General features: G+C 36.8%; 3 protein-coding genes across 6 annotated transcripts; 1 reads left to right on the forward strand and 2 right to left on the reverse strand.

The window, feature by feature from the left end:
* Window positions 1–99: 99 nt before the first annotated feature.
* Window positions 100–16,843, reverse strand: LOC106088426 (protein tamozhennic). Of its 3 annotated transcripts, none has more exons than XM_013253943.2 (6): window positions 16,566–16,843; window positions 16,387–16,512; window positions 10,363–10,542; window positions 10,082–10,281; window positions 9,761–10,028; window positions 100–4,726 (listed from the first exon to the last, which is right to left on the reverse strand). In XM_013253943.2, exons 3-6 carry the CDS (start codon window positions 10,484–10,486, stop codon window positions 2,511–2,513), a joined length of 2,808 nt encoding a protein of 935 aa, XP_013109397.2. In that variant the 5' UTR covers window positions 10,487–10,542; window positions 16,387–16,512; window positions 16,566–16,843; the 3' UTR covers window positions 100–2,510. The 3 variants fall into 3 exon arrangements, with proteins under 3 accessions (XP_013109397.2, XP_013109396.2, XP_013109395.2); XM_013253942.2 differs by having other exon boundaries at window positions 101–4,726; window positions 16,345–16,512; XM_013253941.2 differs by lacking the exon at window positions 16,387–16,512 and having other exon boundaries at window positions 101–4,726.
* A 2,841-nt stretch (window positions 16,844–19,684) lies between these two features.
* Window positions 19,685–21,019, forward strand: LOC106088428 (programmed cell death protein 2). Its single transcript, XM_013253946.2, has 3 exons — window positions 19,685–19,910; window positions 19,992–20,171; window positions 20,230–21,019. Exons 1-3 carry the CDS (start codon window positions 19,737–19,739, stop codon window positions 20,965–20,967), a joined length of 1,092 nt encoding a protein of 363 aa, XP_013109400.2. The 5' UTR covers window positions 19,685–19,736; the 3' UTR covers window positions 20,968–21,019.
* LOC106088427 (N-alpha-acetyltransferase 35, NatC auxiliary subunit homolog) lies at window positions 21,018–23,806 on the reverse strand. Of its 2 annotated transcripts, none has more exons than XM_013253945.2 (7): window positions 23,698–23,806; window positions 23,241–23,603; window positions 22,609–23,182; window positions 22,367–22,548; window positions 21,766–22,304; window positions 21,220–21,709; window positions 21,018–21,164 (listed from the first exon to the last, which is right to left on the reverse strand). In XM_013253945.2, the coding sequence occupies exons 2-7, from the start codon at window positions 23,592–23,594 to the stop codon at window positions 21,024–21,026; spliced, it is 2,280 nt and encodes a 759-aa protein (XP_013109399.1). In that variant the 5' UTR covers window positions 23,595–23,603; window positions 23,698–23,806; the 3' UTR covers window positions 21,018–21,023. The 2 variants fall into 2 exon arrangements, with proteins under 2 accessions (XP_013109399.1, XP_013109398.1); XM_013253944.2 differs by having other exon boundaries at window positions 23,241–23,625.
* Between the last annotated feature and the right edge of the window lie 793 nt (window positions 23,807–24,599).

The following is a 24,599-nucleotide window of genomic DNA, read 5'->3' on the forward strand; positions in this document are numbered from 1 at the left end:
CGAGAAAAATCACGATTCACAAAAAACTTGCGAAACTTGAAAAAATATTTTCCATGAATCAAATATTTTTTTGCAAACGTCTGCGAAAAAAGTAAAAAATAGGCAAAAAAGTAGTACTCTGATTATGGTGAGGAAAATTGCAAAAAAAATTATAGTGGCAACCCTTGAAACCATTTTTATCGGTTTAAATGGTAAGTTTTTCTTTCTTTCCGAAATATAGTGCTGATAAAAAAACATTTTATTGCTGTGAAATTTCACTCGCGAATCAATTAAAAATGTTAGAGATTTCGAAATCAGAAAAGAATATCAACCCTAAGTCGTGATTTTCTTATGAGTCGTAATATCTCGTGTTTCGTGATTTTCTCGTGAGTCGTGATTCACGCAATATATCACGTGATTAGATTTGCATGACACGACTACTCACGACTTATGTGCACACCTCTTTTGAGCACCACACAGGCTGGCACTTTGAGCTCCGATCTGCGTCGTGGTGTTCATCGTGGAGCTACCGGGTGCATCAACGGGTTGCGAATGGTGAAATGCCCCACACGGAGTAACTGTAATTGCAGTATCGCGCATTCAGTGGGCGGTATCGAGTGGAGAGTCTCAGCAAGAGCCCAGGCGGCACCGGTTTTTTCTTAAATACTTAGTGAAGCGAGGATATCTACCTCTACACCTAGCCACAAATATGGCTACAATGACAGATGATCAGACAGGTTCTTGGGCAAGACCACATTCCAGAATATGAGACAGTGGAGTTTGCAGACATAATGACCGGAAAAGAAAGAGCATGGATTTAGAAATCTTAACATAACTTTCAGACAAAAAGAAGGACAAACGATATAGCCTTAGAAGTTATATCACAACAAACAATATTACACAATGGCTGTTGTGTTGTTATTGTTGTAGCAATGTGTTGAACACTGAGGCTGCAGCCCTTGCCGATGATGGAGTTCATCGAGTCAATCCGGTACGTACAACCAGCTGCCATGGGATTGATACAATGGCCGTCTTTTCTGCGGGTTCGAGAAGTAACGTCGGGAGATGATTGGTTCACAAAGGGACACAGAGCAACACTTAGGAATAGCTGCAACTACAGCCCTGGACAATCAGCGATGTCGAGGGGAGACTCTCAGTGATAGGCAGGGTGGCACCGGCTCTTGCTTAAATACTGAGTGCCTATGATGCTCTATACTACAAGGCGAGATATTGGCGTCTTTAAATAACCAAATGTTCCCGCGGCGATCTGTCGAGCTTGCTCACCTATAAAAGCTTGATCCTCGCCACCTCCACATGCAAAAATGTGGCTACAACGACAACGCAGTCGGAATAGATCTGTGTATATATTTTGTAATGCATAGTGTTAAGCGAATATCTCAGATTATAATCAACGCCACCATCATCATCATCATTACCAAACAGTGGCAAGTTATTAATTGAAAAAACAGAAGCAAATAGGTTGTTTTTTTGCGTTTTTTTTTTTTGTTACAATCATACATTTTACATTCATTTAAGTAGATATAAATAAAACAAACAGAACAACAACGAATGAAAACGGGGAGGCACATTCTGGAAAACTTATCTGTAGTACATATGAATTCACATACGACGTTTACGTTATTCATTATATTATAATATATTATGTATGTATGTGTATATATCATGTGATAATTATTTAAGACTAAATATGATTGATGTTGTAATGTAAGAATTTAAAAGGTATATAGAGTGTACTATGTACGACATACTTATGACATAGGAGTGGGTGTTAGAGGGTAATATGTGTGTGGTGTTATGTACATGTGAAACTTTACAAAATTTGAATAAAATCTCCTCTTATTAAGGACATTACGTTACGTGATGTTGGAAGAGAGAGTGGTAGTCTCAACCTTTGTCTCTTTTCCCCCACAACTTCGACAACTTGGTTTTCACCATCGTTTTTTGGCACAAATTTTTGTGAACCTTTCCATTCAAATTTTGTAAAGCAATAGCAGCAGCAGCTTTCTTTTTATTTTTTTTGGTTTCTTGGTCCATGCGACCATGATGAATTTCGCGACGTGGTATTAACTCTTAATTATCCTAAGTCTGGCTTTCTTTTGCGCTTTTCTTTAGATTTCATACAATTCTAAAATAAAGTCGATTTGTTTAAAAGCCTGTTTTTTGTTAGATGAGTAAGTAAGTGTTGTATTTATTATAGAGTAGAATAGAATAGAGCAAAGGATTGCCACACATGTTTCTCCTGACTAATGTTAATAAATTCTTCAGTCCTTTAGTGACAAGATGAAATTCGAGTAGATACGTCTTACAGATAGATCTTAACCGCTAAAAACATAACCATGTTCTTTTCATCGAATCGGTGACAGGGGAGAGGAGGAGAGGACTTGGAAACCATAATCATAAAATCAAACAATATCCCATCCACCAGTAATAGCATATTGCAGTTTACTTCCAGTCAGCAGGTACTTCATATTCATCATGTGACATTGCGTCGTTGTTGTATGTCGTCGTTTCTAAACACAAGTTGGTGTCGTATGGTTCACTGACTGCGTTGCTTTGGTGCCTGATGGGCCACCATTCAAGTTATTATCTTTGGTGCGACAACAGATCTCACAGATACGCGTTGTGTCGGGATTTATGAAGGTGCAGGAGCGGCAACTCCATTCGTTTTTGGCCGTCACAATGTTGGCAGGCGCAGTTGCTGCCATGGCCACAGTCACTTCGGGAGGTCTTATCTTCGCCGTGTTTTGCGTTGAGGTCAAGGCAGATTTCTTGCTTGGCTTACTGTTGCTACTGCTGCTGCCGCTAACACCAACACCTACAGCAGAGTGAGAATTATTGTTATCATTATTATTGGTTTTCGATTTATTGTCGTTTATTTTGGGCAAATTCGTAATTTTCTTGTTACTATTCGCTAGTTGTTTTGTATTGCTGCTTAAGGAGGAAACAGTCGTCTGCTTTAGGGACGATTTTATTTTTTGTTTATTGTCTAAATGAGGCTTCTGCTTGGTGTTATTGGTATTGGATGGCGGAGTTGTATTCGCGACGTCCCGCTTTGTGACCGAGGCTGCTTCAAATGTTTTACTTGGTTTTTGTTTTGAATGCTGCGGATTTTGCACTGTTGGGTTATTATCCGTTTCACGGTAAAAGGATCTCCTCTTCTCAACAGAACTTGCTTGACTGGGCGCTGTAGTATCATTGGTTATATTCATTGAGTCCAAATCCAGCGATTTTACTAAAAGGTCTTCCCGTTCACCCAAATCTTTTGTATAAGAAGTTCGCTCCAGATTTTGGAAAACATAATTCCATGATTCATATGAGCCTACACCATCTTGATTCTTGCTAAACTGAGTGGGGGAATGCTGGTGATGTCTGGGTATCATAGAAAAATCATCATTTGCCGACTCATAGTTAAAATCTGTGCTATCACCTCCCCCTCTTTCCGAAGATGAGGCCGATATTTTTCGAGCATATGACGATTTTTCCATCGCACTGTGCGATGCCTTGTGTGCCTGTCGATTTTCCTTGGGTATCGGCTTGGCGTACACATACATGTCTTCGGGAACATGGCCATAGGTTAAATCCCTTACTTGATTATAGTTGCTAGGCATATTCATTTCTGTCTCGGACATTTTGTTGCTTCGTTTTGTTTTGTTTACATCGTGTATATACTGTTGATGATAAGGGTCAAACTGTTCAGCAGGAGGTGGTGGTATAATTGGGGGATCATCGAAATCGATCAATTGTTCCGACAAATAATGCTGTCTGTGTTGAGGCACGCTTTTTGCCGATAAAGGAACCGAATTTTGCATTGCAGCTGCCACAGATCTATTCTGCGGATGTGTTCCGTAAGCTCCAATTCCTCCACTGGCTACACCTGATGCGGAATTCATCATGTAGCCTTGCGGCGCCTTCGCCACCTGCGCATACATGTGATTATCTGGAACATAGGCGTGCTCAAGACCACCATGAGAAACTGATAGTTGATTTGAAATACTATAAGGCAAAGGGAAACGATTGCCAGATACGTTGTATGGTTTGGCATAAGTGGCTCCATTTATATTATAGCCCATTGGTGCAGAGTTACCTGGCATATCAACTCCTCCTCCTGCCGTCGACGATGCAGCCACAGCAGCATACGAAATGCTACTGCCACCCAACGAATTATCGTCTATACAATCATAAGGAGATTCATAGAAATTTTGAGTTGGGTTACGATAGTATTGGTGCTGCTGTTGTATCGAATTATGCAGTCGTTGCTGTTGCCCATAGTTGGGATGCTGAAGATGCGAAGAAGCTGCGCAATTCTGCTGTTGATGATCGAACGAATGTCTTTGTGGCAACATAGGGTGCTGATGCACATTAGCCGGTTCGTTATAGTGCTCAAGACTTCGAGAATGTGGCAGATGGCCACCTCCCATGCCTCCTTGATGATGAGGATAATTCGAAGTGGAATAATTCATACTATTAAACATGGGATGGCTGCGTTGTTGCTGCATATCATGTGAACAGCAAGAAGTGCCATTTGTCATTCTCTGTCTATGCATTTGCGGTACTTGATACTGCACATTTCCGCATTGACATTGTGTAGGGCGTGTAGATCCATAGTTGGTTGGTCCTTGAACATCTATGTACCCGTAATTGTCACTAGCCAGAGCTTTTTCCCTGATGCGATAACGTTTTTCTTCATACGCATAGATTAAGTCTTTAATAGCTTGAGAAATTCCACCTAAAAAAAAAAAATTTAAAGAAATTATAGAGTTTATCCTCAATTCGTTTAAAACAATTTATATATATTTTCATGGCATTACTAACATTATGACCAGGGTACACTAATTTTACTATGATATTGCCTGATAGTTGGTTACCATCTTATAAATAACAAGTAAGAGCGTGCTAAGTCCGGGCCGAATCTTTTATACCCTCCACCATGGGTCGCATTTCTCGAGTTCTATGCGCGGTATCTTTTTTTAGGCAAACAAAGAATATTGAATAAGAATAAAGAATCAAGTTATAGTCCGATTCGGACCATAAATGAGTGCTGAACATTGTAGAAGTCATTGTGTAATATTTCAGTTCATTCGAATAAGAATTGCGCCTTGTAGGGGCTCAAGAAGCAAAATCGGGAGATAGGTTTATATGGGAGCTGTATCAAGCTATTAATCGATTCAGACCATATTGACACGTATGTTGAAGGTCACGAGAGAAGCCGCTGCACAAAATTTCTGCCAAATCAGATGACAATTGCGCCCTCTAGAGACTCAAGAAGTCAAGATCCAAGATCGGTTTATATGGCAGCTATATCAGGTAATGAACCGATTTAAATTATACTAAAAACAGTTGTAGGAAGTGATACCAAAACCCTACGTGCAAAATTTCAGTCAAATCGGACGAGAATTGCGCCCTCTAGAGGCTCAAGTCAAGAAGTCAAGACCCAAGGTCGGTTTATATGGCAGCTATATCAAAACATGGACCGATTTGGCCCATTTACAATCCCAATCGACCTACACTAATAAAAAGTATTTGCGCAAAATTTCAAGCGGCTAGCTTTACTCCTTCGAAAGTTAGCGTGCTTTCGACAGACAGACGAACGGACGGACGGACATGGCTAGATCGACTTACAATGTCATGACGATCAAGAATATATATACTTTATGGGGTCTCAGACGCATATTGCAAGGTGTTGCAAACAGAATGACGAAATTAGTATACCCCCATCCTATGTTGGAGGGTATAAACATCAATGCTCCTTATAGACTCAAAATTCAATTTCGAACAAAGCTTTAATTTGCAAGCTTTTAAGACAATTCATGGTTTAATTATACACAAAACTGAAGATGTTTGACAGTGAAACAAAACACAAAACGTTAGTGAGCTGTTTAAACCAGTGTTGCCAAAGCCAATTATAAGCCAATCATGACAATTTGAAACTCTAATGAAAGTTAAAGATGATGCGTTACGATTCGCATCATCTTTGAAGACGTACGGTCCAATGATGCCACCAACCCATAAACCGCACCAAACTGCGACTTTTTCTTAATGCATTGGTAACTCTTGCAATGCTTCTAGCTGATCTCCACCTTAAGCCAAAAATTAACTTTGTCGTAAAATGGATGAAGCGCGCGATGAACTTTCTTGACAGAGCACACATTATGATTATAAAATTCAATAATTTGCAAGATTTGTTCGTTTGTAAGACGATTCATGGTTAACTTAAAGACAAAACTGAAGAAGCTCGACTGTGAAACAAAAAGATAATAGCTAAAAAATCACCCATTTTGAGCCAATCATGACAATTTGGTACTCTAATGAAAGTTATTTGGGAGTAGAATATGAATCTGATACCCAATGACCCCAAATTTTGGAGTAGAGCAAGAAATTGATAATAATTTTCGGGACCAATTGTCTGCGGGTCCGCTCCAACACAAAACACCTTCCAAACAAGACTTTTTTACTAACCATGGCAATATTGCGCTCAAATAAAAGGTATTTGAGATTAAAAGACGAATCTGATATCTATTTTCAGGGCCATGTGTATGCGTTTGTGTAAGTTAATTTTCACTATAGCTCACGAAAAAAAAAATTTACTTACGTCCGACTTTTTATGTCGACCCACGTTAACGCACGCTCACGACACAAACATTTTACTCACGTACGCTCACGCACGACTCACGAAACACAACGACTCACGTGAGTACAACGTATGCGAGACACTCACCAGAAAAATGACGAAACACTCACGAGCAGTGTTGCCGTTTTTGGTAGGTTCCTGATTGGTTGGTTTTTATTCTCTTGGTAGTTTGGTAGCTGGCCTCAATTTTTGGTAGGTTTTTCCAACATATGTATAAATTCCAAGTTAATTGCTGAAAAAATTGCCGCGCACACTCAAAATTATTTCACTTCTTGTCGATTCCGCACAGAAAAAATAACTTTAAATTCTCAAAAAATATTGGCATTGAATTGAAGACTACATGTTGAAATAGATTTGTAGAGACTTAACAGACAAAATAATTGAAATTTTGTGGATTTTCAACAAATTCTTTTGTTAAGTTAGTTGTTAAAATACGCGTACTACCATGAAGCACACAAGACTCCTATGTCATTAATAAAAAAAATGTTTTAAAAGTGGTTGTTAGGCTAGAGAATGCGTGCAAGACTACCGAACATGAAATGATGTGTTCAAATCATAGTAGAGAGAAGGAGTGACAAAGAAAAAACCTGCGAGCAAAGCAGAAAACAAACGAGACAAGCAGCGCGAGCCGGACAAAGAAAATAAAAACACCATCACACCGAAGCTGTGCAGCAAAGCACATGTGGTGGCTGGTTAAATGTTTTTTTTTCTTTTCGACTACAAATTTGTACTTTGGGTCGTTTTTTCAACAAAAGTTGTTGTTTTTCAAAATCTATTTTAACTTTGTGTGTATTCGTTAAGAGTGCAGAATAAAACCATGGATTTTGAGGGGCTTAATACTGATACATGGCGTCTCACTGCCTTAAATTTTAGAAAAAGGGCGTAAGTTCTGATGTTGATAGTAAGGCGTATTTCTTGGAACAACCCCTTTAATAGGGAGATTGGTTTATCCAAAATCAACACAATTGTTCATTAAAATCGGGACAAAAGTATATACGACTCTTATGAACTCAGGATTTCTTATCTTTATCAAGATATAGGCCATCTTCGAACTTTAGGCAATAGAGTGATTTCATCAAACGACGATCTAGCATTTATACATTGTATGTTTGAACTCAAGATTTCTTGTCGGGAGATGGGTGTAAATGGTGTTTAATCAAGCTATAGGTAATCTTTGAACTTTAGGCAATAGAGTGATTTCATCAAAAGACTATCTAGTATTTATACATTGTATATTTGAAAATGTATAATTTCATGTCTAGCAATTGGAATAGAAAAATAACCAACTTTTCGGTGGTGTGTGTATATAAACATATACCGCATTTTTGGCTTGTAGAACATAGGGTAGGTTTTAGTAGGTTTTGGTAGGACTTTTCTTAAATTTTGGTAGGAAATAACTTATTTGCTCTTTTCATTTGTATGCATTTTCAGACAAAAATGGTTTCTTCCATACTTTTCCAATATTCACAGCGTGCCTGAATTCGTACGTTAAAATACCGTATGATTTGAGAGGCATGCAAAAATAGTGTTTCTTTTGATATTTTTAACAGTAAAACGTGAGTTTCTCGTGAGCCTTGAGCAGGATTTTACTCAGTCACGCGCAATCACATGATTGGATTTAAATCCCACTCACGAATCAGGTGATACACGAAAACTCACAACTCACGCGTACACCTCTAATTTGGGGGTTCACCCCACCCCGAACACACTCAAACAAGACTTTTTACTGATCATGGCAATATGGGGTCAAATGAAGCGTAAAAGTACGAATCTGTCATCCAACTCAATTTATTTCTGAATAGAACAATGTTAGAATTAATGGGAATTTAGTACATCTATGGAATGGAACACATCCAATAGGCAAAATTTAAAAAAAAAAATTTCCAAATCCGACCAAAACCTACCAAATAATCCACAAGCAAAAATTGTGGTATATGCTTTTATACCTACCACCGAAGAGGTGGCCATTTGACCATTCCATTTGCAATCTATCCAATTACGCATTTTCAACCCTTCAAAGTATATAGTATGTTCGTCATTATATTTACAGACGATCTCGACATGTCCCTTTGTCTCTACCCATCATCATCTGAGTATGCACCAGATCTGACCATATTAGTAAACAGCTATCGCATAGCACTGTTTTCTGCTTGAAAGTGTTGGACGCACAAAAGCAGCATTTCTTACCCAGAATTTATGAAATTTGGAGGAGATCCCTTAACACTCGTTCCATTTTAGTCAATATCATAACTTTCACCCTTTTGTTGTTGCCGTTTTTTGTAAGTGGAACCTACGAAAAACGGCAACACTCCACGAGAACTGCAAAATAGACGTTTACACAAATATTACTATTTGCGAAGATAAAATTTGGCACGTCATGATTTAGAAATTTTACAAAATGAAAAAATTCAAATTTGTTCTCAACAATTGAGTAAAATAGGTAACATTTTGGACAACCTTTTGGTGTCTAGTAGCATTTGGTGCCTTTTTTATAACAAAAATATAATTATGGTTATAGGCCTGCTATTTTGTTCTGCCGGTACAATTTTATGTTACAAGCATTAACCTCCATTTTTTTGCGCTGAATGGTTATATAACCCTAAAAAAAACTTTATTGGAGTAAAAACTTAGTGGCTTATAAATTAAATATTTTTTTTTTAATTTAAACAAATTAAAAATAAAAAATTATCTTCAAAACAATTAGAAAAATTTTAACGTTACTATAAATGCACTAATTAGCAAATATGTATATATTTTATCAAAATTGAACAACGGAATCGATTATTGGATTTTAATGGGATTACTTCCAAAATTAAGATAGAACCCCTAACGCAAACGAACGATAACGTCCAAAACAAAAAAGGGCTTTCGAAAGTGATCGCACAAATCTTGAAATTTTTGAGAAATTCTGTTTACTGTGCCAAACAGACTCCGCAACGAATGCAACAAGATTGTTTGTTTGCAGTTAAAGCAACTGTAAATATGGCTTCCAAAGGAATAGTTGCCCAAATGAGGTATTAGTTGGTTGGTAAAATTTCAATTTGGGCTTTTGATCAAAATTGAGGGATGCAACGCCCTTTATCGGCAGTGCATTTTAAATTACAAATTAAATACAAATTAATTCATACTTACCAACATGTTTCTCTCTATAGCGGAATATGTCTAACCAGGTTGTTGTCATACCATTAGCATCTAATGCCATGTACACATTTTTCATTATCTGCAGTTCAACATATGCTGTCATGGCATCGCGAGACACGTTTGTTACTTGATCGGGACAAATGGGACCATCTAAAATTAACGTGTCATCCGATAATCGTCGATAACCCATTGCCTCGAATAGTTTTTCAGCATCAATTAAATTTGTTTTTATCTCATGTTGAAAGAAACCAGAATACATCTAAAATTGCAACGAATGAGTAAACAGAAAAATCGGCAACCACTCATAAGTACCTTCAAAATTCGAAATTCCTTTCGCCATGGTTTTGTAAACAAATTATTGGCATACTGACTTATGGCCTCGAAGGCCGATATAGCTTTTTGACCATTAAAGTTGCCAACCTCACGTATTGAATTTTTTAAAACCAATGCAGTTTCGGGAAGGAAAAATTTCCTATCATGTTGTACCATACACAACAATTCCTTTAAACAGCCTGAAATAGAGTTATGAAATAGTTTGAGAGGTTTTCATAATCATGTATAGTGAAGTAGAAGGATAATGAACTTAAGCCTACCTTCTAATTTTTTGCGCTCTTCTAGTTTCTGAATGCTTTCTTCAGTCTCCAAGTAAGTCCAATGCAGTTTTAATATTTCATCCCATAAATCGGGCAAAATGTCTCTGGGAAGAAAGTCCGACATTTTGAGCCTCTGCTTAACGTTGATAGCGTGGTTTTTTCTGATCAAAGTGAGTAGTGCTAAAAAATATAAAAATATTCAAAATTTTGCCTTTGTTCTTGAATGACAGACATATTTTTAGTTAATATTGTGTTAAGAAAAATAAATTTAAATTTAGAATAAATATTAGTGTTTATTATTTATTTTCGCTGAACGTACAAGAAATTAAATCTTCTAAATTCAACTCTATTTGCTGTTACTTTTGTGAAGTAACATCCAATCATATGTATAGTTCGGGTCAATTGGACTCCGTACACAGAAAAAAATAAAATTCGGTTTCAATCACGAAATTAATTGATCCAATTATTTTTTTAATTGAAACTGCTTCAATCACGAAAATGATAATGTCAATCAAAGTTTTTGAAAAAGGTGATTGAAAAAATGTTCAATTAAAAAACTGCATATTCAATTAAAAAATTGATTGAAAAATTGATTGAAAAATTTTTAAATTTCCAATTAATTTTTTAATTGATCCAATTAAACAAATAATTGAATTTTTTCAAAATTCCAATTGATTTTTTAATTGATCCAATTAAACAAATAATTGACTTTTTTTAAATTTCAATTAATTTTTTAATTAAAATTAAAAAAATTTAAAATGTTATTGAAATTTACGAAATATACAATAAATTTTTTATTTGGATCAATTAAAAATTTAATTAAAAAAATTAAAATTTAATGTTTAAATTTTTGCGAAAAGCTAGCTGTATTGAGCGCACCCTCGATTTCGATGCAACATGTTTCACATATGTAAAACTCCTGAAACACGAATTTGAGGCTTATGTTTGGCTCCATGATCACTCCTTAGAAACAAACACCTCTGGGGAGTTTCTCAAAAATGAAGTGGAAATTATTATTTCCCGAATAATAAAAGAAAGAGTAGCGAGGCGTATTTAGGTCTAGCTACCGACATAGTCTAACAGTTAATAATATATTTTTATTACAGTAGCTCTATGAAAAACATGCATTGGGGAAGTAAACCCAACAGAAAAGCATTTATCTAGAATATGTTGTGATTACATCGATGCTAAAGAAGCCGTTATGGCATTAATATGCATATTTGATCGTTAATAAGATTATAATTGCGTCTAGATATTTTAAAAGGTAGTCGAAAGAGTGTCTGTGGGAGAGTTTTATCTTCTATTTATAAACAGTATTGATATAAACTGACAGTCATAACAGTGCTGTTGGGTCTTCAAATGTTTCGATTCTATTAAAAAACTATTCAAAGAACTTACTTCCTAGACCACTAACATTTTTTTTGTCACTCGATTCGTTCGCCATCTCAGTTATTTTCCCTCTATAAAATCAGCTGTTTTCAATGAATTGGCGAACGAATTGTGTGATAAAAAGAAAAGAGAAAAAATTTTTGGTCTTGGCCGTTATTGTTTAATTAAAAAAGATAAAATTTTCAATCACATTTTATGTATGAAATTTGTTAAGATTCAATTAAAAAATTATTGAATCAATTAACTACCCCAACAATAATTAATCATTTTAAAAAAATTCATCACGATCGTAAAAAAGTCGCAGAGTTCCTGGATCTGGATATTCAACAGAATCAAGCAGACGAAAGATAGAATACAGCACAGTGCTAGAACAACAAGAACAACAATTTTCTGTTCCAAAGATTCACTTATATAATTTTGGACAACTCTGACAGCACTTAAAAATGCGTAGGTGCGTAGGCTTCTTCATTAGCACCAACCAAATATTGCTTGAACAAAATAATATTGGTATGTCCTTCTTCTTAATTTTTCATATTTTATAGCCGTCGTACATACGAAAATATTTTGGCTTCTTAGTTGCCTTCCGTTTAGCTAATCTTGTTAGGATAACGTGTTAGATTTTTTGGTCGAGAGTAATGCTACTTCGATATTGCTAACTAGTCCGACTATAAAGGCACGGATACTAACCCGTGCCTTTACTTTGGCTGGAACTTTCAGCTCCGATATCTGTGGGGTTCACTGTTGTCACCAAAAGCCTAGCTGCGAGCTACAGGGCGCGTCCGTTGCGGATTGTGCAATGCTCTCTACGGAGTAGCTGCAACTGTAGTCGGTATCGAGCGGAGATTTTCCGACAGAGACCGGTCGGCACCGGCTGTTGCATAAATACTAAAAGCCTACAAATGCCACATTTTTCTCTTTAATCCCATCTGTCGAAAGCAAATGTATTGCTACAATATGGAATCATCAACCCAACATCATGCCATGATTGCTGCGCGACTACAGAAAATGACTGTTCTCACGGCAACAGGGTATATATGAGTAAAGTAAAAAATCCAAGGTAATTTGTTTACATGACATATGATGGCGTCAAGCGAACCTTTGACAAAGTGGGTAAGGGCATAATAAAACATTTATCCCTATTTTGTAATTAAGGATTTTTATGGTACTGCAAATAGTTGTTAAAAAACAATTACAGATTTTTGCGGTATTTATGGCACTATATTATGGTCTATATTGATGTAGATTGTGTGCGAGTTTTTCATCTATTGCAACTAGCCATGTATTTAAAAAATGAAAGTAGTTTTCTAGTTTTGTAATTTTTTTAACCATGGTCAAAGTTAGCCTCTGTTCAAATACATTTTTATACCCTCCACCATAAGACAGACGGACGGACGGACAGACGGACGGACATGGCTAGAACGACATAAAATGTCGCGACGATAAAGAATATATATACTTTATGGGGTCTCAGACGAATATTTCGAGTAGTTACAAACAGAATGAGGGTATACTAATTTCGCCATTCTGTTTGTAACTACTCGAAATATTCGTCTGAGACCCCATAAAGTATATATATTCTTGATTGTCGCGACATTTTATGTCGTTCTAGCCATGTCCGTCCGTCTGTCCGTCCGTCCGTCCGTCCGTCTGTCTGTCGAAAGCACGCTAACTTCCGAAGGAGTAAAGCTAGCCGCTTGAAATTTTGCACAAATACTTCTTATTAGTGTAGGTCGGTTGGGATTGTAAATGGGCCATATCGGTCCATGTTTTAATATAGGTGTCATATAAACCGATCTTAGGTCTTGACTTCTTTTGCCTCTAGAGTGCGCAATTCTTATCCGATTGAAATGAAATTTTGCACGACGTGTTTTGTTATGATATCCAACAACTGTGTCAATTATGGTTCAAATCGGTCCATAACCTGATATAGCTGTCATATAAACCGATCTTGGGCCTTGACTTCTTGAGCTTCTAGAGGGCCCAATTCCTATCCGATTTGGCTGAAATTTTGCATGACGTATTTTATTTTTACTTTCAACAACTATGTCAAATAAGGGTTAAATCGGTCCATAACCTGATATAACTGCCATATAAACCGATCTGGGATCTTGACTTCTTGACCCCTAGAGGTCGCAATTATTATCCGATATGCCTGAAATTTTGTACGACGGATCCTCTCATGACCATCAAGAAACGTGTTTATTATGGTCTATTGCCCGATACAGCTCCCATATAAACCGTTCTCTCTATTTTACTTCTTGAGCCCCCAATGGGCGCAATTCTTATTCGAATTGGCTGAAATTTTACACAGGTCTCCAACATATAATTTAATTGTTGTCCGAACCGGACCATATCTTGATATCGATCTAATAGCAGAGCAAATTTTTTATTATATCCTTTTTTGCCTAAGAAGAGATGCCGGGAAAAGAACTTGACAAATGCGATCCATGGTGGAGGGTATATAAGATTCGGCCCGGATGAACTTAGCACGCTTTTACTTGTTTTAAAATAAAAAAGTTAACCCTTAAAATCAACTCATCAATTCCATTGCCAATTTTGATGAAATTTCGTATATTTGCTATTTACGGCATTTATAGTGACGTGATTTTTTAATTTTCTTAACATTTTTTTTTCTAAAGAAAGTCTTTCAAAATGTTTACTGCAAAAAATATTTTTAGCATATATTACCATTTATCGAGAAAATTGGATTTTAGGCTTATGTCATGGCTTATCGTCATTCCAATATTTTTTTAAAGACAGCAGGAAATGCTACTATACTCTGGGAGGGTTAACAGATATTTCACTTACAAACATTTTCAAAGCCACTTGTTGACTTTTAAAATTATGTGAAATTAGTGATTTCTGACTAGTCAATTTTTCCCCACATTATATGGTATGGACAACAATTTTTTTAGTTGTCTTTATTGAATGAGGCAACAAATCACGCTTGACAGCATGCTGTTTTGTTTTTGATCTATTTGAGATGATCGACCTACATGTCGCTGTTATTGTATCTCATGCCGCTCTGGGCTTGTGAGTGTAATGAATCTGTTAGTGTAATATGCAGTTGTGATAGCCTGTTATCTGTTAGTTTATGTGTACGGCATGACCTAACAGGACAATGGTATGCTGTCACATCATCAGCCCTTTAATAAATACCGAGTGCCTATGGTAATCGATATAAAACGACGAGTCACTTAAATAACCAATGGCCCGCGTCGATCAGAACGAGCTTGCTCACCTATAGGAGCCTGATGAGGATCGCTATCTCCACATATGTATAGACATATGGCTACAACAAGAACAACTATAAAGGAGATCGTGGGGTGTGGTTGTTGTTGTAGCAGTGTGTTGTACACTGAGGCGGCAGCCCTTGCCGATGAAGGAATCCATCGGGTTAATCCGGTACGTACAACCGGCTGCCATGGGATTGCGGAGATTGATTGGTTTCTCATAAAGGGAGGACAACTGTGACACAGCAAATTACAATAAAGTTTAATATTGATACCCGTATATTGCCGGATGCTCATCCAGAGCATATATTTATATTAGCTAAATGTCACAGATGTCGATTGGCGATGGATACAGAATAGACATCTCTGCATTCGCAACAAACGAGAATAGCTCTTCCTGATTCCCCAACTGTAGTTGCTTTTAATGCCTTAAATGTTACCGTCAATCTACACTGATACTACACAAGTGAATGAGGAGTGGTTGAAATAAATAAGGATTTTATATTTGGAATTAGGTCCATTTCGCATATTTGCTTCAATCAAGAACGAACAAAAATTATAAAAAGTCCCAATGTTGCTAGTCATGCGGTTATTTTTATTAGCCCAATTCTTCACAAAGGCACAGCGATTAATAATAGTCCGCTGCACCATTTTCCATTTTAAATAACCGAAAACGTTTGACACATGATAAATGTCTTATAATTTTTTTGACCTAATAACTATAAAGGTATGCAAATTTCTCTTGAAATAAAAGTTTTCTTGCATGAACATACATATATAGGATATTTGAATATATATAAATAGCTGCGACAATAAATGCGTTTGCTGGTTGCCCCTCTGTTTGTATCGTCATCCAATGAAAACAACATTAATATTGGCAACGTTTCAATGGGAGAGAAGTAGGGCCAAACACCAGATAAGCTAAACATACAAGCATAGTTCCTTCCATATGTACAATGGTGAAAGTGAGTGAGAATGAGTAATTCTACAAAATATCGCAATAAGCAGCAGAGAATCGAAACGAAGGAACGCATTCTAGAGATAACTTTGATTGCGAGCAATGAATTATTATGACAGAGCAGGTTGCTCTATATGTTATTTTTAAACAGCGAATTCTCTTGTCATAGTCCCTAAAAAAACAAGATAATTTTAGTGCAATAAAAAAACAGTTGATGAAACAGCCATCGGATGACAAATCTATGCTTTAGAATTTAGGCAGTAAATACTTTTGTCACTCATTGATTTGGATCGATTCTCACTCCCTGTATTACACCTGTCCATAGACGTTTTCTTTTCATAAGACAGCTACTAATTCCTTTTTTGTTATTATTTTAACAATTTTCAGTGTAGGCCTACCTACCAAACAAAGGGTATGAGTAATACAACCGGGCCTCCCACTCACTTTATGCTAAAGGGTGCCAAGGGGCGGCGATTAATGTTTGGGTGGTGAGGGTTCATCAGATTACAGCAATACGGTGTTATGTGATTCCAAAGCCTGGTTACAGGTATTGCGAAGGTCTCTATTTCACTAAAAGGTACACTTGAACACATTTGAATTCTTTTTCAACAATATTTACGTACTTGTGGGAAAAGTATTGCATAAATTCCTTTTAAGACTTCATTTTTTCTGTTGTGTCGTTTATTGTGGTGTGGCTACTCTGTTCTCTATGCTTTGAACGTTGTTCCACTTCATTTTATCGCATTTTAATGCGTCCGACTGCGGGGTCTGCCGAAAAAACTATTCACTTTTTATTCGAACAATTTTTTCCGCTTCCTGGTTAGTATTTTCTTAAATTTATATTTACGAAATTCTGTATTTGATGTGCGTATGTCGCGTATTTCTCTTCTTGTACAATGAATGAAACACACACTTGTATCAGGTATGGAAAATACAAATTTTGAAATGGTACTAAAAATGTACTTTTTGAGCCTAAAGAGTACTTTTCAGTTTTGCATTATGCTTTGAAACATGGCTGAATTAAGAAGGTTGGCTCACTTGCCCAGCTGCTGGAATTATCAAATTCCAGATTTGTATCCGAATCCCATTGAAACGTCAAATGCTTGGTTTGGATTTTACATCTTTTTGTTCCTTTTTATTCACATTTTAATTGTTTTAATTTATAATTTACCCGTTTATAATCATAAATCTTTTAATCTTGTGGCTGCTACACATGCAGGATTCACTAATAGAAGGTTAGGTCACATGCAAAACACAAAGTGGATAGGCCCCATAAACATCATTAAGGATGTCAAATCTGACGATTGAAAATGTCATCATATAGGTGAAAACGTAAACAAAGAATGAATGTAAAAAGAGAACAAGTTGACATCCTCAATGCCAAGTACTGCCAAATATTAAAAAAAAAAGTATATCGGCTGATCGCTTGGCTTAACCTTATTCAGTGAATCCTGCTACACATGATAATGCAAATAAAAACTAGAATGTCAATTAGGAGGTGTCCAGAAATTTGACAGCCTAGTGGGAATTTGCGCGCCACTATTCCCAAAGGGATGTATAGTTGATTTCGTTTTTGTTGGGCTAATGACTTTGCCTTATATAAATTTGCTTAGGTGGTGGACATGGCGAAACAATTAAAGGTTGTCTCATTTGTAAATACAACAACCACAAATCATATTGTGCAATCCACCGTCTTGTCATCAAGCTGATGACGTTTTGCCAACACACACAAAGAAGTTTTATACGTGTGCGTACATAAGCAGAGAATATGCGAGAAAGAAGATAACAACAAAGAGAATGTAAACAATCATCTGTCATCTTAATACCGTCAAACCTGGCTGGCTGTTAACAGCTGTTTAAATCCGCCTTGAGTGGTGGCCCAATTGAAAAAGAGATTAGATCAGGGCTGCCAGATAATTTTGGAGGAGAGTTAGGAATTTTGCCGAAAAAAATCGGCAATATTGACATTCTAATTTTAAAAGATCTGAGCCTTTTTTAAACAATATAAGGAATACTTTTGGGACAAAAAGTAAAAGCACCTTATGTCATGTCTACACTAAATCGTTTTGCTCATGTTGCTTTGGAAAACTTTTTAACCGTTAACACCAGTTGGGATGATTTGAAAGTCTAATTTTTTTACCACTTCAACACAAATTTAATGATGAATTATTGAAAATTTGCATTTAATGATGAATTATTGAAATATTGTTTGTTTAATAATTCTTTAGGAAAAATTTTTTTATTTTTTTTTTTTATTTTTGACACTATTCAGTGCTGTGTTTATTTGACATAATTTAGGCATTTATTTGGGCTTATATGCTTTGACTCGTTTTTGTGGCAAACGAGTGGTTTTTCTCTTACAAATTGTAAAGGAAAAACGACTCGTTTTCAAAGCATTATAAAGGAAAAACAAATCGTTTGCCACAAATAGTTTTGGTCTGAACATAGTATTAATTACATTCGAACTTTACATACCCACCACTTTGGAAATAGTTCGAACGAATAGTTCGAATTGACTAGTTTTTCATTCACACTAGTTAAGATGTTTTGGAAAATGCACTTTTTCACACTCCAAAATAAATATTATGATGCACTATTGTTAACATTTATTTTTTCAACACAAATTTCATGATGCTTTATTGTTGAGACTTATTGTCTCTTGCTTCTGCTGCAAAATGTTGTTTGTTTAATAATTTTTTAGGACGAAATTAGATTTTTTATTTTTTGACATTATTCAGGGCTGTGTTTATTAGACACAATTTAGGCATTTATTTGGGCTCCCATGCTTTGAATTACTCGTTTCAGATCATTATAGAGGGAGAATAAGTCGTTTGCCCAAAACAGATTTGGTATGAACATAGTATTAGAGAAAACGAGTCGTTTGCTCAAAACAGCTTTGGTCTGAAATCAAAAAATTCATCATGAGATCGTCTTTATGGCAACTTTGCTTAAATTTGCTTAACCTATTTGGCGTAGAGTCTTAGCTAAACCGGGTAGCTTTATCAAGATATAATATAACGTAACCTGCCTATAGTAAAACATTATCTGTGTCAAATTTCAGCTCAAAACATTAAATTTAAAGGACTGTAATGTGATTGACAGATAGGCATGGAACGGGCAGATATTCATTGAATTTTACGACCAAAGTATGCATACAGAGGTAGATAAAAAATTTGTTATTGTTTTGTTTAATAATCTATTTGAAAAGGAAAAATTCCTTTTTCAAAATTTGGGAAAATCGTCATTTGAACGGCACTCTGCTATTGTTGAAGCATAAAATTGGCAAAATGCGGAAAAATTGGCAAATATTGCGGCCCTAGATTGTATGCGTAAGTTACTCTCCATATTTTTTAATATTACTCTCTTTAAATGAAAATTCATTCATCCAACAAAAAGATTGATGTTTTTTAAAAGAAAACATAACATTAAACAAAATTGTTAATCTTTCCTTTCTATCAAACGCTTAATAAAAAAAAACATGGTTTTTAAAACGAAAACACAAAAACGATGCGTACACCCAAGCGCATGTTCATTCGTTGCGTAAGTGTAAATTGAGTATGGAATCTAGTGTAAAGACAATTTTAATTTTGACCACCACTGCTGTGAATCTAAACACAGAATTGACATCTTAGTATGGGCCGGTTACTGACCGGATGTTTTCAGCTGTTAACAGCCGGCCAGATTGGCAGCAATACAAGGAATGGTCCCTATTGGGTACATTACCTTCAGAATGGTGGCAATGCCAAACATACACGTGAAATGTATGTAGTTTCAATTGAATTTTACTGAAAAGAATGTCAAACATCGATTTGGGCTTCGCCGAGGAATGTGAAACAAAGTGGTTGACAAATGCAAATTTTCCAAGCAAAATTGGTGGTAAACCAGCTTGGTTGCATTTAGGTGAACTTCCATCATCTGAAACATTGCGCTGCAAAAAATGTGGAAATTTGAAAAGCTTCCTGTGTCAGGTGATCGGAACTTCTGTTGATACTCCTTGTAAATGCGGCGGTTTTTGACAAATCTGCTAAAAAAAATCTTTATTTCAATAGATTTACGCTCCGTTTGATGACGACTTCAATTTCCATAGAACTATATTCGTGTTCGTATGTCGTACTAGTTCCTGCTATGAGCTTGCAAACGACAACCACTGCATCACGGTATTAAGAAGCCAATTGGCAATGCGCAATAGTTTTTATTCTGAAGTTCCTCCCGATGACGAAGTAGCTTTGGTAAGATTACTTCAAATTTATATAAGATCAACATGTTTTGATTTCCTTCCCCAAACAGCCTGCTGTGGATCCGCCAAAGGCAAAACTATGTGCAGCTTGTGGGTGTCTTGGTCCATTACAGTGCGGTCGATGCAGAAAAATCAATTATTGTGGTTCAGCGCATCAAAGGTTACATTGGAAATTTCATAAATTACGATGTTCGGTCGAAACTCCAAGTGATAGACCAATGGAAAGCGATCAATACATTAAGGAAGTTGTTTTTCCAGAATGGGAAATTTGTATGAATCCTGATGACGAGAGCGATAATGAAGCCGAAGGAAATTCAGAAAAAGCCGATGTTGATGAACAAGAACAGCTGCAAGAATTGGATAAACTGATAAATTCTGGAAAAGCGGGCCAATTTCATAATTTACCAGAAGCCGAGTTGGAAAAGTACACCGGCGGTTGTGAGAATATTGATGACAAGTACTTCCGAAAGTTTAGAAAAGAGTGTGCTAAAGCTCCTAAACAGGTTATACGCTACATGCGAGATGGTGACCCTATATGGATCGCCGATGCAGAAAAAACAATTAAAGGTATTGCAGCAAATGTACCGTCTTGCAGTATTTGTAGTACGCAACGGAAGTTTGAATTCCAAATTATGCCGCAGATGTTGAATTATCTGCAAGATTCTGCGTTAGATTGGGGAGTTTTAGCTATCTATACGTGTCCGAAAAGCTGCCCACTACCGGAAGGGAAGGGCTATACGGAGGAATTCGTTATAAAACAAGATGTATTGGGTGATTCTCAAAAGTAAAGTGTTACCCTCTTTTGTTTATTTGCAAATAAAGACTCGTATGACAAACGTAGTTATTAGTTTAGCTTTATTATGGGAAAATGACGATGTTTGGAAAAGTCAAAGTCTGGCTGACGTTTCGTGTCCTTTTGGTGGCCTTTGGCTAATACATTCATAACAACGTAATTCACTTTGGCCACTTGTAACATGTCAAGTATCTGGAACGAGAAAAATGTTAATGCTTCAGAGGAGTAAAATTATGTCTATACTTGCCTCTTGTTCTGGGTTTTGAATGGATTCCAAAGCATTTCGTGCCTGATCGAAGTGCTTAGCAGCAATTGCGTATATTTCCGAAGAAGGTGCTCTCATCATGTGTTCGCGAATGCTTTTGAATTCCTCATAGGAGACCGGTGGCGGTGATGTCAAATTGGCAAAAGGAGCAAAACGACGGTTAAACCGAATTTCCTCACTATCAAATTTAGGCATTGGCTGACGGATCCTACCGTCCTTAGTTAAAGCACCCATAGCTTTATAGAAACCCCCGCACATGCTCAATAAGGCGTGGTAGTAAAATATCTCCTGGCGATAAGGTTTTTGTTGTTTTTTGTTCTTTTTGGGCTTTGGTTTATTGCGATTCTTAGCGGAAGTTGCAGCCTGAATTTTAGCTTGTTGTTCTCGTTCATATTCCTCTTGTGCCAAAAGGTTATTTTCTGTACGTGTTAAAGCTGAGACAATGAAGCCAATTAATAGCTCGTATGGGTACCTACAATGCGATCAAAGGATTTTTTAAGGTTTTACTTTACCGAATGAAAAACCTACCAGTATATATACAAAAATTCATGGACTGAATATAACTCTAACTCGAATCCAGACATCAGGTATAACATCATCGCTCTAAAACAGTTGTACAGAACCCATGTGGCAAATTGTGCGCTGTATTTCAAGGTCGCTGCTGCGGCCTCGTTTCCCTCGTTTGCCTTTTCGTTCGCCAACATGCTGAGATGCGAGTCGAGTCTGGCTGCATCTACCTGTATACTATCAAAGCTTTCTATAAAACGACTCAACTTATCACGTTGCCGAGCCCGATTAAAACCACAAATTCTCAAAAACTGTGTGAAGGTGCTTATGCAGTAACGAAAGAATGAATCTAAACTCATCTGTATATCGGGGTCTCCGGCCAGAGGATTTTTGGGATTTAGTATGGGTGGAGAATTAAAAGCGCGAACCGAATCCCATAGGAAGTCCTTAACGGGAATTGTGCCAAATACTAAGCGACGGCATGTTAGGAATAGTCCCTGGAGCACACTGCGAGATAGAATGCACTGCCCCGATCTACGACTAAAATCGATGAAAAAGTTCTACAAACAAAAGTTTTTCAATAAGAGGATAATAACGTTAAAATGGAAATCCTAGAACTTACCAAACTTGAATAGTAGTCACGCATGCGAATAATCTTACAAGCGTATTTTAGTCGTTGAACCAATTCTTCCAAGAAAGTAATGCTTGATGGACGGTCTCGCATTTTCACACTACGTGGAAACGTTGGCGGCTGGCTTCGATCATGGACACGTGATGAAAATCCCAATGGATTTGGACATTCAGCTGCAACAAAAGTTAACATTCAGTCAAACGCTATTCTTTCAATTACAATTTTCAACAAACATTCTGGTTTAGGTTGAGTTCCTTTGTCAATAGTTTTCTTAATTTGAGGCGTTAGCTCGAGCGATGCATTTAAATGTTTGTAGATATCATTTATAGTTGGCTCATCAACCTTTGATACCATTGCGCAGTCGAAACTGTATATGGCCTGGTAGAAATGGCGCATGAAACGTAAACGGTGAACAACAGCCATAATATCTTCTGGCTGTGCAGACGTTTTACTCTGGCGAACAAGCTCGTCTTCGGCCTCTTTCAGCATATTGGGTATATTGGCTATCTGCAATGAATCCTCAGGGGCCAATAACGATGAGTTTCCATACAATTGAAAGTCTTCTTCCTCGTTAACGCTGCTCGATATGATGATATTCTTGACAATTATTATTAAATGCCTTACAGCATGTGAGAAGGCCTTTAGTGATTTGTCTTCAATTTTCGCCGGAGAGTGTAAGTACAAGCAAGTGAACAAAACTTGATCCATAGAATTGCCCTCCAACCAAGATACAATACAGGAAAAGAGAGCATCAAACACACCAATAAGCTCTTCACTTGTCAAATTGTTGAGCTTCAAAACACCTGCCTACGAAAAACAAAGATTCAACCTTACAAATATTGGTGCGAAGCAAACAAGTATTTACCTCCACCGCTGAATCAAAAGTATGAGGTGCCGTATCATTTTTATTGTATCCCATACCAACATCCATCTTGGGATCCATCATCTCTATAGCCGACATGGCCTCAAAGAGTCCAAATAGCATATCTTGCGCCAATTCGCCCAAACTTAGTTCGGAGCAAGCAGATTTAAAGTCTTGTGTAATGTCTATCCAGCCATAAACTGGATATTCTCTGGAATCTTCATTGTTCGAACGCATTATACGCTGGACCTCAGGATCCAGAAAACCACAATCCTCCAATGGATACTGTCCAGCAGCATCCGATGTTTCCGAATCTATATCTACAGTGGAGTCTACAGATGCCATTGCTGCTGCCATAGAGGCCGCCTGAAATCCAGGCTCATTAACACTGCGATCAAATATGAATATATGGCAATCTGTATAAGAAAATAAAATTTTAATCCCGAAGGGATTAACTTACATGGGATGCATTTAAATGCTTTGGTGTAGGACTACTAGATAACCAACCATAAAATATATCCACAATCGAGCAGTCACTGCCTTGTCTATTTATATTACGCTACAACCAAAGTACAAAGTTAATGGGAGTAAATATAATTGAACGGCGCGCACTCATAATAATCTCCGAGTCTGAATCCAATCAAAGAGTCAGCGTCAAGTAGTTACATATTGGTTACGCAAAAAGTAATTGCGGATTTTTTAAAAGAAAGTAAATGCATTTTTAAAAAACTTAGAATGAACTTTAATCAAATATACTTTTTTTACACTTTTTTTCTAAAGCAAGCTAAAAGTAACAGCTGATAACTGACAGAAGAAAGAATGCAATTACAGATTCACAAGCTGTGAAAAAATTTGTCAACGCCGACTATATGAAAAATCCGCAATTACTTTTTGGGCAACCCAATACATTTCATATAGGAAACAAAAAGCGCTGACGTTTGCGTCAGATGCCAGCGGCATGAGAGTCCCTAGATTCCATATCATAATTACCAGGTTGTGTACTGTAAACAGCTGAGTACGGCGCGCACTCATAACAGTCTCCGAGTCTGAATCCAATCAAAGAGTCAAGAGTCAGCGTCAAGTAGTTACATATTGTACTATCTGCTATCGCATGTTATCAATATGTATCCAGAACAATGTTACCAGGAACACGAATATGAAATCCGCTTTTGGGACTCGGGGCCGTGTATGTTATGAATATGCAAACAAAGGTCCGAAATTTGGACCCTACGGGGTCTTAAGAATTTGGAACCCCGTTCAATATAGGCAATATGCAAGAAATTAAATTCTGGAAGGTATCTAAAATAATAAAATGTTGCGGCTCGCTTTTTTACAAAGAAATTACACATTTATAAATAAAAC

This window comes from Stomoxys calcitrans, chromosome 5 (genome assembly GCF_963082655.1).
Source record: "Stomoxys calcitrans chromosome 5, idStoCalc2.1, whole genome shotgun sequence".
Lineage (NCBI taxonomy): Eukaryota > Metazoa > Arthropoda > Insecta > Diptera > Muscidae > Stomoxys > Stomoxys calcitrans.

Coding starts and splice junctions, on each gene's coding strand:
- LOC106088426 (XM_013253943.2), bottom strand. CDS start 10,486: ATGTCGGACTTTCTTCCCAGAGACATTTTGCCCGATTTATGGGATGAA. Junction 10,282..10,362: donor AGAGCGCAAAAAATTAGAAG/GTAGGCTTAAGT, acceptor ACTCTATTTCAG/GCTGTTTAAAGGAATTGTTG. Junction 4,727..9,760: donor CTATAGAGAGAAACATGTTG/GTAAGTATGAAT, acceptor TTTTTTTTTTAG/GTGGAATTTCTCAAGCTATT.
- LOC106088428 (XM_013253946.2), top strand. CDS start 19,737: ATGTCAAACATCGATTTGGGCTTCGCCGAGGAATGTGAAACAAAGTGG. Junction 19,911..19,991: donor TGAAAAGCTTCCTGTGTCAG/GTGATCGGAACT, acceptor TTATTTCAATAG/ATTTACGCTCCGTTTGATGA. Junction 20,172..20,229: donor CCGATGACGAAGTAGCTTTG/GTAAGATTACTT, acceptor TTCCCCAAACAG/CCTGCTGTGGATCCGCCAAA.
- LOC106088427 (XM_013253944.2), bottom strand. Junction 22,305..22,366: donor GTGACTACTATTCAAGTTTG/GTAAGTTCTAGG, acceptor TTTTGTTTGTAG/AACTTTTTCATCGATTTTAG. Junction 21,165..21,219: donor TTCAAAACCCAGAACAAGAG/GCAAGTATAGAC, acceptor TTCTCGTTCCAG/ATACTTGACATGTTACAAGT.